This window comes from Trachurus trachurus (genome assembly GCF_905171665.1).
Source record: "Trachurus trachurus genome assembly, chromosome: 17".
Classification (NCBI taxonomy): Eukaryota; Metazoa; Chordata; class Actinopteri; order Carangiformes; family Carangidae; genus Trachurus; species Trachurus trachurus.
Window position 1 is genome coordinate 7619235 of NC_139900.1, and position 13266 is coordinate 7632500.

The 13266-nt window shown below is 45.6% G+C and overlaps 1 protein-coding gene across 5 annotated transcripts in view; it reads left to right on the plus strand.

Moving 5' to 3' along the window:
• Nucleotides 1–13266, plus strand: part of pard3ab (par-3 family cell polarity regulator alpha, b) — a 296671-nt gene that overhangs the window by 151471 nt on the left and 131934 nt on the right. For all 5 annotated transcript variants that reach the window (XM_083990939.1, XM_083990941.1, XM_083990940.1 and 2 more), the window contains exons 8-12: nucleotides 2099–2224; nucleotides 4607–5028; nucleotides 9058–9197; nucleotides 9753–9881; nucleotides 13220–13255. In XM_083990939.1, the coding sequence (XP_083847065.1) occupies nucleotides 2099–2224; nucleotides 4607–5028; nucleotides 9058–9197; nucleotides 9753–9881; nucleotides 13220–13255 (853 nt within the window). The remainder of the gene's footprint in view (nucleotides 1–2098; nucleotides 2225–4606; nucleotides 5029–9057; nucleotides 9198–9752; nucleotides 9882–13219; nucleotides 13256–13266) is intronic.

The following is a 13266-nucleotide window of genomic DNA, read 5'->3' on the forward strand; positions in this document are numbered from 1 at the left end:
GTGATCAATCACGCTTGTTTAGGGTTTTCAGACGACCGTCATATTTCTCTGTGGCTGCTGTCACATCAGCTTTATGTGGTTCAAAGGAAACACTGAGCAGTGCACACACACACACACACACACACACACACACACACACACACACACACACACACACACACACACACACACACTTATACCTACAACAGCACAATTCAGAAGCACACACACTTACACACACGGCTGGAACAAAGCTGTGAAGGAATTAGAGGAATTTCACATCTGCTTCAAATCCAGCCAGAGAGGCGGGATGTGGAGGTTGTGAAGCTTCAGTCTGGCTGATTGTGTAACTCTGGTTTCAGACGTGACATTTATTTCTTCTATCCAGCGTAGAGCCGCTTCAGACGGGTCCGGTCCGGTCCGGTCCGACCGCAGCCCCCCCAACAAACGTCCAAACTTTCCTAATGTGCGACTCGCAAATACGATCAGCGACGACGAGACCGACTGTGGCGCTTTATTGAAAGTCCAGATCATATCTCTGTTCTGGCTGCCAGACTTAATCAACCTGAAAGCACATTTATAATGCACTTTTCTTTTTATTGGGGAAATGTCAGGGTGGGCGTTATCCCAAGATTAAGATGCCCGGCTTTCATCAGAGAAATAGCCCCTCCGCCTGCAGCAAATCGCATTGTGTTCTCACTCAAATTCAATCAGGGGGATTGTCTGAACTTTCTCAACTCCTGAACTTTTCTGCCCTCGCTGTAATCACATTCCCATTCAGACTGAATTATAAGCCCCAGGCGAGAGGGGGTAGAGCACAAAACCCGCCTAAAATCGAGCCAATTTACCTGGCGTCGCCGCAACCGACACGGACGATGTGCCGAAGAAGACTTGATTAGGTTTATCCCGCTTTTTTTCCCCCCCACTTCTACTGTACCTGCAGTTGATTTTCCTTCCTCAGCCCTGGGGTCTATAATCCGGCAAAGCGCCCCCCCTTTCAGGTGAAGTTAGCCCCTCGCCGTGGCTGTGTGGGGAGGCATAAGCCAGTTCGCCACGCCGGATTACAGGGGCGACGACCGTCGAAGCTACAGAGCTGCAGCGATAGAGCTGCTATAAATATTAACCGGCGTTTTTTCCTGTTGCACTTTGTTTATTTTTAACTTTAGAAAACGAGTGAGACATCCTAGAGGTTAGAAAATTAACACCTGTAAAAAGCTCCGACCCTGGAACTGGCACCGCACTGGAGCTTTTTTTTTTTTTTCTTTTTTTTTCTTTCCAACGTGTCGATTGCCTTTGAATAGATGCCACCCCCACACAGCCCCTAAAGCGCCCTGATGTGATGCGACTGCTCTCTCCGCTGCAGCACCGATGATGCAAATGACAGGACCACACTGCGCTCTCTCTGTTCAGGCGCCACGTGACACAGAGGCAGAGGCAGCAATTAGGCAGCAGCGGCGGCTTCGTATTTGTGGTAGAAATAGTACAAAAAAATAACCAAAAAACCCCAGAGAACATCAGGGCGTCGCAGGCAGATAGGGAGGTTTTTACAGCAGGTGTGTCCCAGTCCCAGGCAGGTGTGTGCTGTATGAGATTACACTGCAAAAACTCAAAATCTTTCCAAGAATATTTGTTATTTCTTGTCGAAATGTCTCATTTCTAGTCAAAACTAATCTCTTTCCACTTTAAATAAAACTCATCACCTAAAAATCTACCTATTTTTAGATCATTTTCACTTTTTTCAAACTAATTCTCACTTGAAATAAGTAGAAAAATCTGCCAGTGAAAGCAAGTTTTTTGTGCTTGTAATAAGGAAGAACAACTTACTCCACTATCAGATTTTTCTACTTATTTCAAGTGAAAAATAGGCTTGAAATAAGTAAAAAGTGTCTAAAAAATAAGCAACTATGTATGTATATGTATAAATATACTTATTTTAGGTATAATGAGATTAGTTTTGACTAGAAATGACATTTTGACAAGAAATAAGACAAATATTCTTGGAGAGATTTTGAGTTTTTGCAGTGTAGCCACAGTGATCATATGAAGTCCTCCACATATAAAGCAGCCGTGATGCGTTCATGGACCTCATGTTTGACTGGTGACCTCTGGACATTTTCAGGACTCTTGGCTTGTTGGTCAAGCGTCTGGAGCGAGGCGGGAAGGCCGAGCAGCAGAGCCTCTTCCAGGAGAACGACTGTATCGTCCGCATCAATAACGGAGACCTGAGAAACATCCGCTTTGAACAGTAAGACAGCAGCATCCAGGAGATCCCACCCCCCTGCTCTGCTCAGCTCCCCCTGGACTTCCTGTGTGATTGGCTGTGACTTGGACCCTTGCTTCCTCTCTCCTCCCTGCTCCTCTCTGCCGGTGCACAGGCTGCTCAGAAGCCCGTCACCGTGCTAAGCTAACGGCTAACCTCTTCAACTCCTGCAGGTTGCAGCAGCAGCAGCAGCCTGTGTTTCCTCTGACTCCTGCTCTAACAGCTCCTCTCTGTCCTCCTGCTGTGTCTATAGTGGGAACAAAGCCTCCTAACATTCACAGCCTTCTTCTGCTTTTCAGCGCTTTAACCCCCACTCCCTCTTTTCTAGCTCCTGTATGATGCATGCGTGCCCCTCTGCCTCTGTGCTGCGTTCCCATTAATGTGACTTGCAACACCAGGACTGTGCAGTGATGCATACATGTGTTTGATCGGTTTTTCTTCCACCTGCATAAATGTTTATCAAACACATGTTATGTATGTTGTTCGCCCGCAACGGTGCAGTTCATGGGTGATGCACAGTGTGTGTGTGAGATAAGTATCACACAACAAAGCACTTTAAAGGCTCAGTTCACACAAATTGCACAACAAGTAAGCAAACACATTAATGTCACACTGCAATAAAAACATGACAAATACAACCAGAAGAGAAAATGATAAACAGAGAATACAAACACCTAACATTATAATGTCAGAAATAAGATATTAAAGGTTAAATAAATAAGAAAACAAACCAAAAGGGATGTACAGTATGTATTGGATGGATGGATGGATGTTTAATAGATTAATAGACTGGTATTCAGCAGCTTTTAAGGAGACATATTCTGCCCCTTTTCCACAAATTAAAATAGTTCCCAGGTGTCCTAAAGACATGTCTGTGACATGCTTTGGGCAAAATCAAAGTAAGTAAATGCAAATGAGCCACTGTTAGCCCCGCCCCTTCTACCTGTACTCACAGGTAGGGGTGGTATTAATCAAATTCGAAAACTAATGACATCATTGTCAGATAACTGAGGGAACAGCTCGTAAAACCACGTGGATTTCAACCTCAGGAGCCTGAAAATTACAGATTTTTTTTTGTCAATTTTCACATTTTGGGGCCGGAAGGCGCAAACACAAGAGCCTTCAAAAAGTGATATTTAAAAACGAGTCTTTTCCTTGAACGTCTTTTAAACTTTCCTCCAAAAGGCTGACACAGCAGCAATAACAAGCAACATTTTAATATATATTTTCTTAGATTTATATCCTTTTGTGAAGCTTTGACGTTTTATCTCTGTAAGTTGAGGTAGATTCTGGGTTCAGTAGGAACATCACCCTCTTCTGTTTCTCAGGTTTAAATAAATCTAATGATCAGTGGCACTGGAGGCAGAAATCAAGGTGAACACACGACAATTAAAGCACAGACTGAACAGAGGGTTGAGGGTGGGGGGGTACATGAGGAATGACTGTATGCAGTTACAGCCACAGTCCCAGCAGCCGTGAGCCATGAGAGCCATCGGTCCAGTTAATGGATGTGGAAGAGGCTTCCTCACATAGTGTTGTTACAAGTGCATCAACAGTTGCTCCGGCTATTTAACAGTATTTTTATAAGGGAGCAGATTACATCTCGTCTGCCACTCGATCCGGACTCAAATCGTAAAAGATGGCGAGACAGGAGCGTCCCGTCCCAGGAGGCGGTGGGATGGATGGCGAGGGTTATTAGCTGGGAAAAAATGGGCTTGGAATTTCACTATTAGATTCTCCACTTGGGGGGTTGGTGGGAGGGAGCAACAGAGACCCTGGTGTCCAGCAGTTTCCCCTCCAGCGTCCGTTCAGCTGTCAGGGAGGGGGGGTGGAGGGGTGAAGGGGTGGAGGGGGGGTGGAAGAGCCACAGATACCACCACAGTCTGCTGCTGTATGGAAACAGGTGGTGCTAACAAGGCTCCGCTGTTACAGGGCGCTGACAGCCAACATAAGTTTCCATTCACACCTACTGTACATGGACTCACACCGAAGGGGGGGAGGGAGTTGGGTGGGGGGGCGTTTTAAAGAGGATTTTCTGCAAACTATCCATCGAACAGAGGCCTCCTCCGTAAGACGAGGGGATTATGTGATGGAGCTGTCGGGGAGGGTTCAGTCTCTTTTTAGAGCCGCTCACGCTGGCAATAAGTATTAATTAACATGTCAGGATCTTCAGGTGGGCGAAGATGGATTTAATATATATATATAAATATATATAGGAGGGGGTGGAGAGCCTCAGTAGACAAGTATGAATGCATATAGTTGTTAACAAAAGCTCAGGAAGATATTTAGAGCTGAAGTCAGACACATAATTGACTCTATCTCCTCCCTCTTCCCTTCCCCAAATCTCTGTCTTTTTTCCGTCTCCAGAGCCCAGAACATGTTCCGTCAGGCCATGCGCTCCCCGGTCATCATGTTCCACGTGGTGCCGTCGTCCATGAAGGCGCACTACGAGCAGCTGTCCCACGCCGAGAGGAACCCGGCCTACTCCTCGGGCCGCTTCAGCCCCGACTCCCTGAGCGGCAGCAGCGTCTCTGGGATGGAGCACACGGCCCAGAGGATGTCCCGCCACGGCTCCCAGTCGCACCCGCACTCCCACCCTCACCCCCACCAGCACCCCCACGCTCACACAGACCCCACCGATGGCTACCCTCCCCTCACCCACCCGGCCGTCTCGGCGGCCAAGCCTCCGACGGGCCACACCCACTCGCCTCAGAGGGGCCTGAACTCCACCCCGACGGCGGGATTCACCAAAAAAGTAGGGAGGAGGCTCAACATCCAGCTAAAGAAAGGTGAGCTCAAGGAAAGCTAAAACACTGCACACACAGGTATATTCATCTTGTATGTATGTGATATGTTATGGGATGTGTGCATTACTGTTATGTCATGTATTTGCTGGTGTTGGTATGGCTGAGGTTGTATTGTTTGCTGTCATTGTGGCAATCAAGGCATTTATGGCGCAGCTACAGAGTCCAAGACAAATTAGCCTGAGCAGGACAATAAAGTTTATCGTATTGCATCGTATCGTATTGCATCGTATCGTATTGCATCGCATTGCATCGTATCGTATTGCATCGTATCGTATTGCATCGCATCGTATTGCATCGTATCGTATTGCATCGCATCGTATTGCATCGCATCGTATTGCATCGCATCGTATCGCATCGTATCATATTGCATCGCATCGCATCGCATCGTATCGTATTGCATCGTATTGCATCGTATCGTATTGCATCGCATCGTATTGCATCGTATCGTATTGCATCGTATCGTATTGCATCGCATCGTATCGCATCGCATCGTATCGCATTGTATTGCTATCGTATTGCATCGCATCGTATCGTATCGTATTGCATCGTATCGTATTGCATCGCATCATATTGCATTGTATCATATTATATCGTATCGCATCGTATCGTATCGCAATGTATCGTATCATATTGCATCGCATCATATGGCATTGTATCGTATCATAACGCAATGGGATCACCTGAGCCGCTCGGATGAAGAATTTGGGAAAAAAAACTGATGTAAGACGCCATTTTTTTCCTGCAGGAGGCGTGTTACAACCCCTGCTGCGATGCACTTGTCCATGAGCATTTCTCTGTCTGACTGGAGCCATAACAGGCAGAGGACTCTGGGAAAAGTTCTGTGTTGTTATTGTGGGGATAAAAACAGCCATATCGGTCCTTTTCTTGATGTATTACATCATTTTTGTTTTTGAAGTGCAGGCTGAATCCTTCCAGAGGGTCTGTGTGTGAAAGTCTCACGTCGTGCTTTGAATTCTTTCTGGCTTTCAAAAACAAGAGGGGGGGGGGGATTCTTTGTATTTCCCCTTGACTTTGTTTTCCCAACGAATAAAACATCCAATTTCCTCCATTCGTACTGTAGCACATCAAAAAAAAACAAAATGCTGCAAAACACAGAAGGATGCAAAGTCTTAAAAGATGATGCAAGTGGTGTAAAAAACAAAACAACATGCAGAGTTTAGTGTGGTGATGTGAGCAGCCGAGCGTGAGTGGACTGTACAGAATGAAAGGCGACGTTGGGAATAGAAAGTTTTTTTTTTGGGAAGGGATCTCCTCTGTGTAGTGTTTTGAGTGACAGCTGGCACAGGTGGTGCAAACCTACGCCAACAGGATACCAGGTGTCGGTGCCAGGTCTCAGGGCCAGAGAGCTGGTTGCTAAGCAGCCTCTGGTCCCCGTGTGCTGTCAAATGCCACAGCAAAGAGTCTGACAGGGCCGCACCATATGCCTGCTGAAGTTTTCACCCAGAATCTGTTCCCCTCGCTCTGCTGGAGTCGAGCCAGAACATAAAACATAAGAACTCCCAGCTGCTCTCTGACTGTACAGTATATTCCGCAGCTATTCCCACTTGTTCCTCCGCCGTAGTCTTCCTCTCCTCTCTCCCGCCGCTCCGCTTTGTCATAATAATACCTCGAAAATTTCCTGCCGCAGCAGCCTGCATGCGCACGACTTGCCAGGAGGATCTGTTCAGTTCTCACTCGGAGAGATGTTATCTTTTCCTCATTCCACCTTTTTGTGTTTGCTTGTTGTCGGAGCAGACACTTGCAGGGATTAACAGCGATTCCCGAGAGGCCGTTTGGCTCATCTGTTTTGTTTTGAGTACCGACTTTAAACCCACACAGCTTTGAGCGCAGATTAAACTCCCGCATTGTTTATGATGTGCCTCGAATCAGACACCGGTCTGCTCGCAAAAAAAAAAATCCCGGGGCGTATCAAAAATCAATCAAAGAATCCCACGTTCTGCACAGGAAATTGCTTAGGTATGTCTTAATCAAGCTAATGGGAGTTTTAAAGATCCTCCTCCTCTGTTTAAAAGCCAGGAACACCACAGGCATTTACCGGTGAGTATAATACCGCACCTCGTCTGCCTGTGGGAAGTTGATTGGCTCATCAATGAAGAGGATTAGGGTGGAGGATGTGAAACAGAATAGCTAAGTGTTCTGCTTTTCTTTTGCATCAGACTGGCTGCAGGATTAGGCCGCGGCGCTCCGGTACAACACGCGTGTGCACATTGTTGTTCTGATTTTGACTTTGTTTTACAGCCTAACACACACACACACACACACACTGAGACACACACACACTGTGTCATCTGGAACAGTCTCTTTACAAAGCTGCTCTGAAGAACATACAGTACATGCAGCGACTTGATCAGAGCTGCAGGATGTGACCAGATGTAGGAGGGGAGGGGGCGTTGATCATTAGCATGCTGACAGAGACGGACACGCTGGAGGGAAAAACCCTGCAGAACCAGAGAGAGAGAGAGAGAGCAGGTTGTTTTTCACTTTCACTTCAATTAAATATCAGGCAAAAATATTCAAAGTGTTCGGGCTGAAGCTCCTTCCTTGCAGCGTGTAATTGCATGTACTCATTACACAGTCCAACATCTTGCTTTGAAAGCATTAAGCTGCCCGACCTCACAATATATCTTAGTTCAATTATTCACCATAAAGCCACTGCTCTCCGCTGACAGGACGCAGAGTTTCTCCTCGTTTCCTGTGGACCAATAGGAACGAGACTGTTCGTCCCCATAGATGATCGTTGTTGAGAAACGGGTGTGTTCTCCCAAACTACGGTGGCCCGAAGAGGTCAATGCACTGCAACTCTAGATAAAGACATGAAACGACATTAATGTGCCACAGATTCAGAAAACAACTTCATTAATATGAAGGGGGACACAACAAAAGTGACGGACCACCAGGCTAAAGGCTAAGGCTAAGCTAACAGTACATGTTAGCAATAATATCTGAATAATGCAGTATTGGCAATATAAATAAAACAAAGAAATTTACCTTATTTTCAATCACCACTAATGGGAAGTTGTATTTATAACTTTAAAAGTAAAAAGCATAGCATCCTACTGTATCTGGGTCCGTCACTGTTTTGTGTCCCCAGAAACACTTCCTGTGTGATAGGAGTTGATGTTTTCTGAATTTGTTGCACATTTGTGTCTTTTCGCGTGTGTCATCATGACTCATGACCACACAGTCTTAAGATAAACTCATAAACAAAGTTGATTAATAAACACAAAGAGTCACATCCAAACATGTAACTTCCTGGTTGCTTTAACAGACAGAGGGAGAATCATCAGTGTGTATATGTTTGTGTGCTAACGTTGTGTAGCAGCTACTGTTGGTTGTGTGTAGCAGAGAAATGAAGGACATCAATAAAGGTTTGTGGCGTCCGATCCGTCCGTTCTCTCAAAGGTCAACGTATTGATAATTGCTACATCAAGGCCGACTCGTCTCGCCTCATCCTCACAACGCCTGCTGACCCTTGACCTTGAAGACCTTTCACTGTCACGGTGTAATGGTTTGAAGTCCGTCAGTTTGCAACCAGTTCGACCTCTGTGAACTTTGAAGAGAAAAGGACGTTGTGAATGTTTATTTCCAGTTTCACCAGAGAATCCACCGAAGCTCTGAGCTGGTTCCTTTTAATTGAATTGATTTGGTTCCAAAATGTCAGTGTTTTCAAAGCCGGGACGACGGCGAGGTGTTGATTAGTGAAATAACTTCAGATTCCTCAGGGGGCTTCGCACATTGGTTTATTTATTTATTTATTTATTTTATCTTCCAACTCTTCCTGATCAAAGTGTCGATCTTACCCCTGTGCATTGCAGACACTTACGTCAAATGTGGAGCCCTGGCAGCAGAGTCTGAGCTCATTCACGCTAGTTTGAGCTGCACAGTGATGGTAATGGGGGAATAGAGCCACTGATGCTATTTGCCTCCAGATAAAGCCAGATTTCATCAGAAGAACTTTTCTCTTCCTTTTCTTTTCTTCTCGGCCCGCAGGTCCCGAGGGACTCGGCTTCAGTATTACGTCACGAGACGTTCCCATCGGGGGCTCGGCACCCATCTACGTAAAGAACATTCTGCCTCGGGGAGCTGCCATCCAAGATGGCCGCCTGAAGGCAGGAGACAGGTTGCTGGAGGTGAGAAAAAAGTGAAAGTTTGATGATTCTTCACACAGCAGCTTCTGTTGTGCTGTAGCAGATGTATTAATATAATAAACTAGTGTTGTTGTGATGTTTGCATTGTGTTTTCTCTACACGATATACCTCCACCAGCAGGATAATCTCATGATTAAAGGGAGCATGTGTTGCAGAATTAAAATCCTAGAAACATTTAATCCCTTTAAAAATACCTGCATCTGCTGAATTTGAAGTGGAGCTAATGAATTTCAGGTAACTGTTTATAGATGGAGACTCAGCAGCCTGGAAGGAAATCAAAGAACGTGTCTTCATACTCGAATCTTTTGCTCCAAGAACAGAACAGGGTTGTTGTTGTTGTTTTTTTCCAAAGTTGCATCATTCTGCATTTCAAATCATTTGCATAACGGATTAGTGAAACACTGAACCAACTAAACTTTCCTCCGGGTGTTTATTTGCTCCCTGTGTGTAGAAATATCTAATAATCAAATCAGAAAATGCGATACGCAGAATGAAATAAAAGTAAATAATCTGAATTCACCCCTGTGTCCGGTTCAGGTGAACGGAGTGGACCTGAATGGGCGGACCCAGGAGGAGGTGGTGTCTCTGCTCAGGGCCACGCCCATGGGCGGAGCCGTGGGGCTGCTGGTGCTACGCCAGGAAGACACCTTCCTCCCTCGAGAAGTGGTACGTCTGTCTCGTCTGTCTCTCCCATCAACATCAACCCCTCGGCTCTCCATCTCTGTCAGCATGAGACGTCTCACATCACATCATACATACATACAGCCCCGTGTGCATGGATAAGAATAGATCACGCATACGTACCAACCTGTGTGTGTGTGTGTTTGCTGTCATGAGTGGCGTTAATCCCCCACAGTGAGCTGCCGTGTTGTCTTCTCATTTCTCTGCTAACACAACTCACACTGCAGACTGATGGTGCCGCTCCGTGGCTGCGCCGGCCGCTCTCTGTTATCGAACCTGTAGAGCTCCGTCTCTCCTCTTTATCTCCTTCACCCTCTCACTTTTGACTCCCGTCTCTATCTCTCTTTATCAGTCACCCTTTCATCCTCGTTCGCCGGCTCCCTCCCCCCCCTCCCTCCCGCGCTGCCTCTCGCTTTATTAGGCCACCGTACTTCCACCTCCCTCCCTCCGTCTCTCTGTTCGCTGTGTTTGTGCCTCCGAGCCCTCCACTCCTCCACTCCTCCAGATTGATGGATGTGGGGATGAGGAGGAAAGACGCAGGGCAGGTAGAAGGCAGAGAGTGAAAAACACACTTGGCTTGAATATCAATCAGGCTGCGTCCTTAACGTACGACTCTGTAGGAGCAGACACACAGCAGATCTTTGTGTGTGTGTGTGTGTGTTTGTGTGTGTTTTTTGTCACTCGGTGTGGGCAGATGCCACTCACAGCTTGTAACTTAAGTGATTCACGCAAACCGGTGCTAATTTCATTGGTGCGCTTGTTACAACAGTTTGCTTTCCTCAAGGTCGTGTTTTTACACGGTGCCAGATGTTACACCTCGGTTACCTCAGAGCCGTTTTATTAGGAAGTTACTGAATCACTCACAAGACGGAAACAAGGCGGCTGAACTCGGAGGCTGTTTTTAAGTTTGAGTATTGTTTGAGGTCTTTCTCCATCTTCTCCTGTTCTCATGGTCACATTATGACTGTACCACCTTAATGAAGCTTCTTCCTGGAGTTTGATCGCTAAAGGTCAAAGGTCATCATCATGGTGACATGATCTCCAGGGAATCCCTTCAAATTTGCCCACAAACTTTTTTTTGGGATCAAAACATTGTGTGTTATTATCTCATAGCGTGGTGAATGTGCAGGTCACAACTTGTCCACCAGAGCGTTGTGGGGTTGTTGGATTGTGTATTTGATGAGTTTGATGAGGAAAACCAAGAAATCCCATTGGCCTCCGTAGCGTAGCTCTGAGCAGCTCACGGCTCTGCTCCGCCGTTCTAAAAATAGCTTGCACCAAAAATTAAAGGTAACAAACCTACTGCTATGACTATAGGGATTATGGCACTGGGCCTATTTGCCAAAATGTTGAACTATCCCTTTAAAACAGGGATGAAACCTGAATGTAGTCAAAGTTAGAGAGGAAGACAAAATAAAATCTCTTTTTTGGAAGCAGGGAGTGAGGAGTGGAGGCCGAGCTTCAAACCACGCTGGTGTTTACTCCACATTCCCTCTGTCTCTCCTGCTCCACTTGCTGCCTCTAACACAGGAGTTATTGCCCCACGCAGCCTCAAACCCCACCCCCTCCCCACCGCTGCCACTTCCGCTGTCATCAAAACGGTTTCTCCCAGCATCCTCTGCAGCCACCGAGGCCATTAGAGGCACGAGCAGCCAGCGGTGTCAATCAAACGGCTGATTTGGTGACAATTATCTCAGCGAGGGTATATAGTATACTATGCAGACGAGCCTATTGGCCGCCGCCTGTCGCTAAAGAGTATTTACATTACACACCAGTGAAAACACACTAGTCGCTTGAACTGAGCTTAAACCAAACAGAATTTCAAGAGCAAATGTCCCACACACATAAATTAAAAGTGGCAGTTTACTAAGCTTTAAACATTAAACCTAACGGAGTCTAATGAACAAATCAAGTCAAACAGCTGTTGTGTTATTTCGACAGGTTCCAACTACTTTACAGTATGTTGATGATCCTTCAGCTCAGTCAGACACATGTTCAGTCTCACAAACCAACAACAGACTTGGAGCTGCAGTGTAAATGGTTATTGTCATGCTAATGTGCTCCTATTAACACACATGTATGCACATTAAAGAATCCAGTGATTAGATTTTCCACACAGTTCATTTGTTGTACGTACAATGTTAATCACATATAAGAAGTGGGACAATAAGGCTTTTTTTTTTCTTTTACCCACAACAAGAATGCAGTTTTAGTTTTAGTGGTCATTTTGAACCCTGTACAGAAGTAGTAGTAGTAGTAGTAGTTGTAGTAAACCTTTATTTTACCAGGCAAGAATTGCTAAGAATACATTCTTATTAAGGCAATGGCCTGGTAGGAGGTGAAGACCTCCTAAGGGCAAGGGAGATTAAAATATAGACAATACAAGCACATACAACAACAGTGACACAAAAGAAGAAAGAATAGAGACAATAAGCCAACATAATGCAATGACATACCACAAAATGACAGTTAATTTGACCTACAGTATCACTGTTTTTACATTTAGTGTCTCTGTCCTTACATATTAGACAACCATATATGAGACCGTAACAAAACAACAACAGTAACACGTGGTGTGTACGTGCACAAGAGAAAGTCATGCTCAAGAGAAGTCTGCAGTTCAGACTTGACAACATTTAGCTTCTCAGTGCGACAGACTGCGCACATTGTTTGTTCAGAAAGCCGTCCACTGTGATTCAATTCAATTCAATTCAATTTTATTTATAAAGCGCATTTCATGCACAGGGCAAACTTAATGCGCTTTACAATAGTTAAACAATTATAATACAATGCAATAATAGTGCAAACAATTAAAAAAGTGCAAATTCAAAGACAAAGCAACATCAAAACAGTATCACATACACTTATATAAATGCTCAGGGGACACATTGGTATACATTGGCTGAGAGGGATGTGGACGATGAACATGAGTGAGGGTCACAGCAGCTGGACAGCGAGGCGACACTGGTGAGACAGGAACCCGTTTAAGTGTGTGTGGAAGTAGAAAAATAGGATTTTGATTATTGGGGTGGGTAACGCAGCTTCACGGCTTCGGTGATTGATTGTGACATTTTGTCCTTGCAGATTCTTAGAGTTATTTAAAGTGTGAGAGCGCGCGGCGGCACAGCGATAACCACCACCCATCTGTCTGCCGATCACTTTCACGTCCTGCATGTCTGCTCGTCCATCGCATCGCGCTGCTTCCTTTCATCCATAAGTTCAAAACCAAACCGAAACCGCCACAGATTGTTCACTGTACCTGTGTCAATTAATGTGTTTTGCTTGATTACTTTTGGTTCTTCTCCCTCCCTCCCTCCCTCTAGACTGCTGAGCCCCAGGTGCAATGCCCCAGAGATTCGGTAAGACTCCA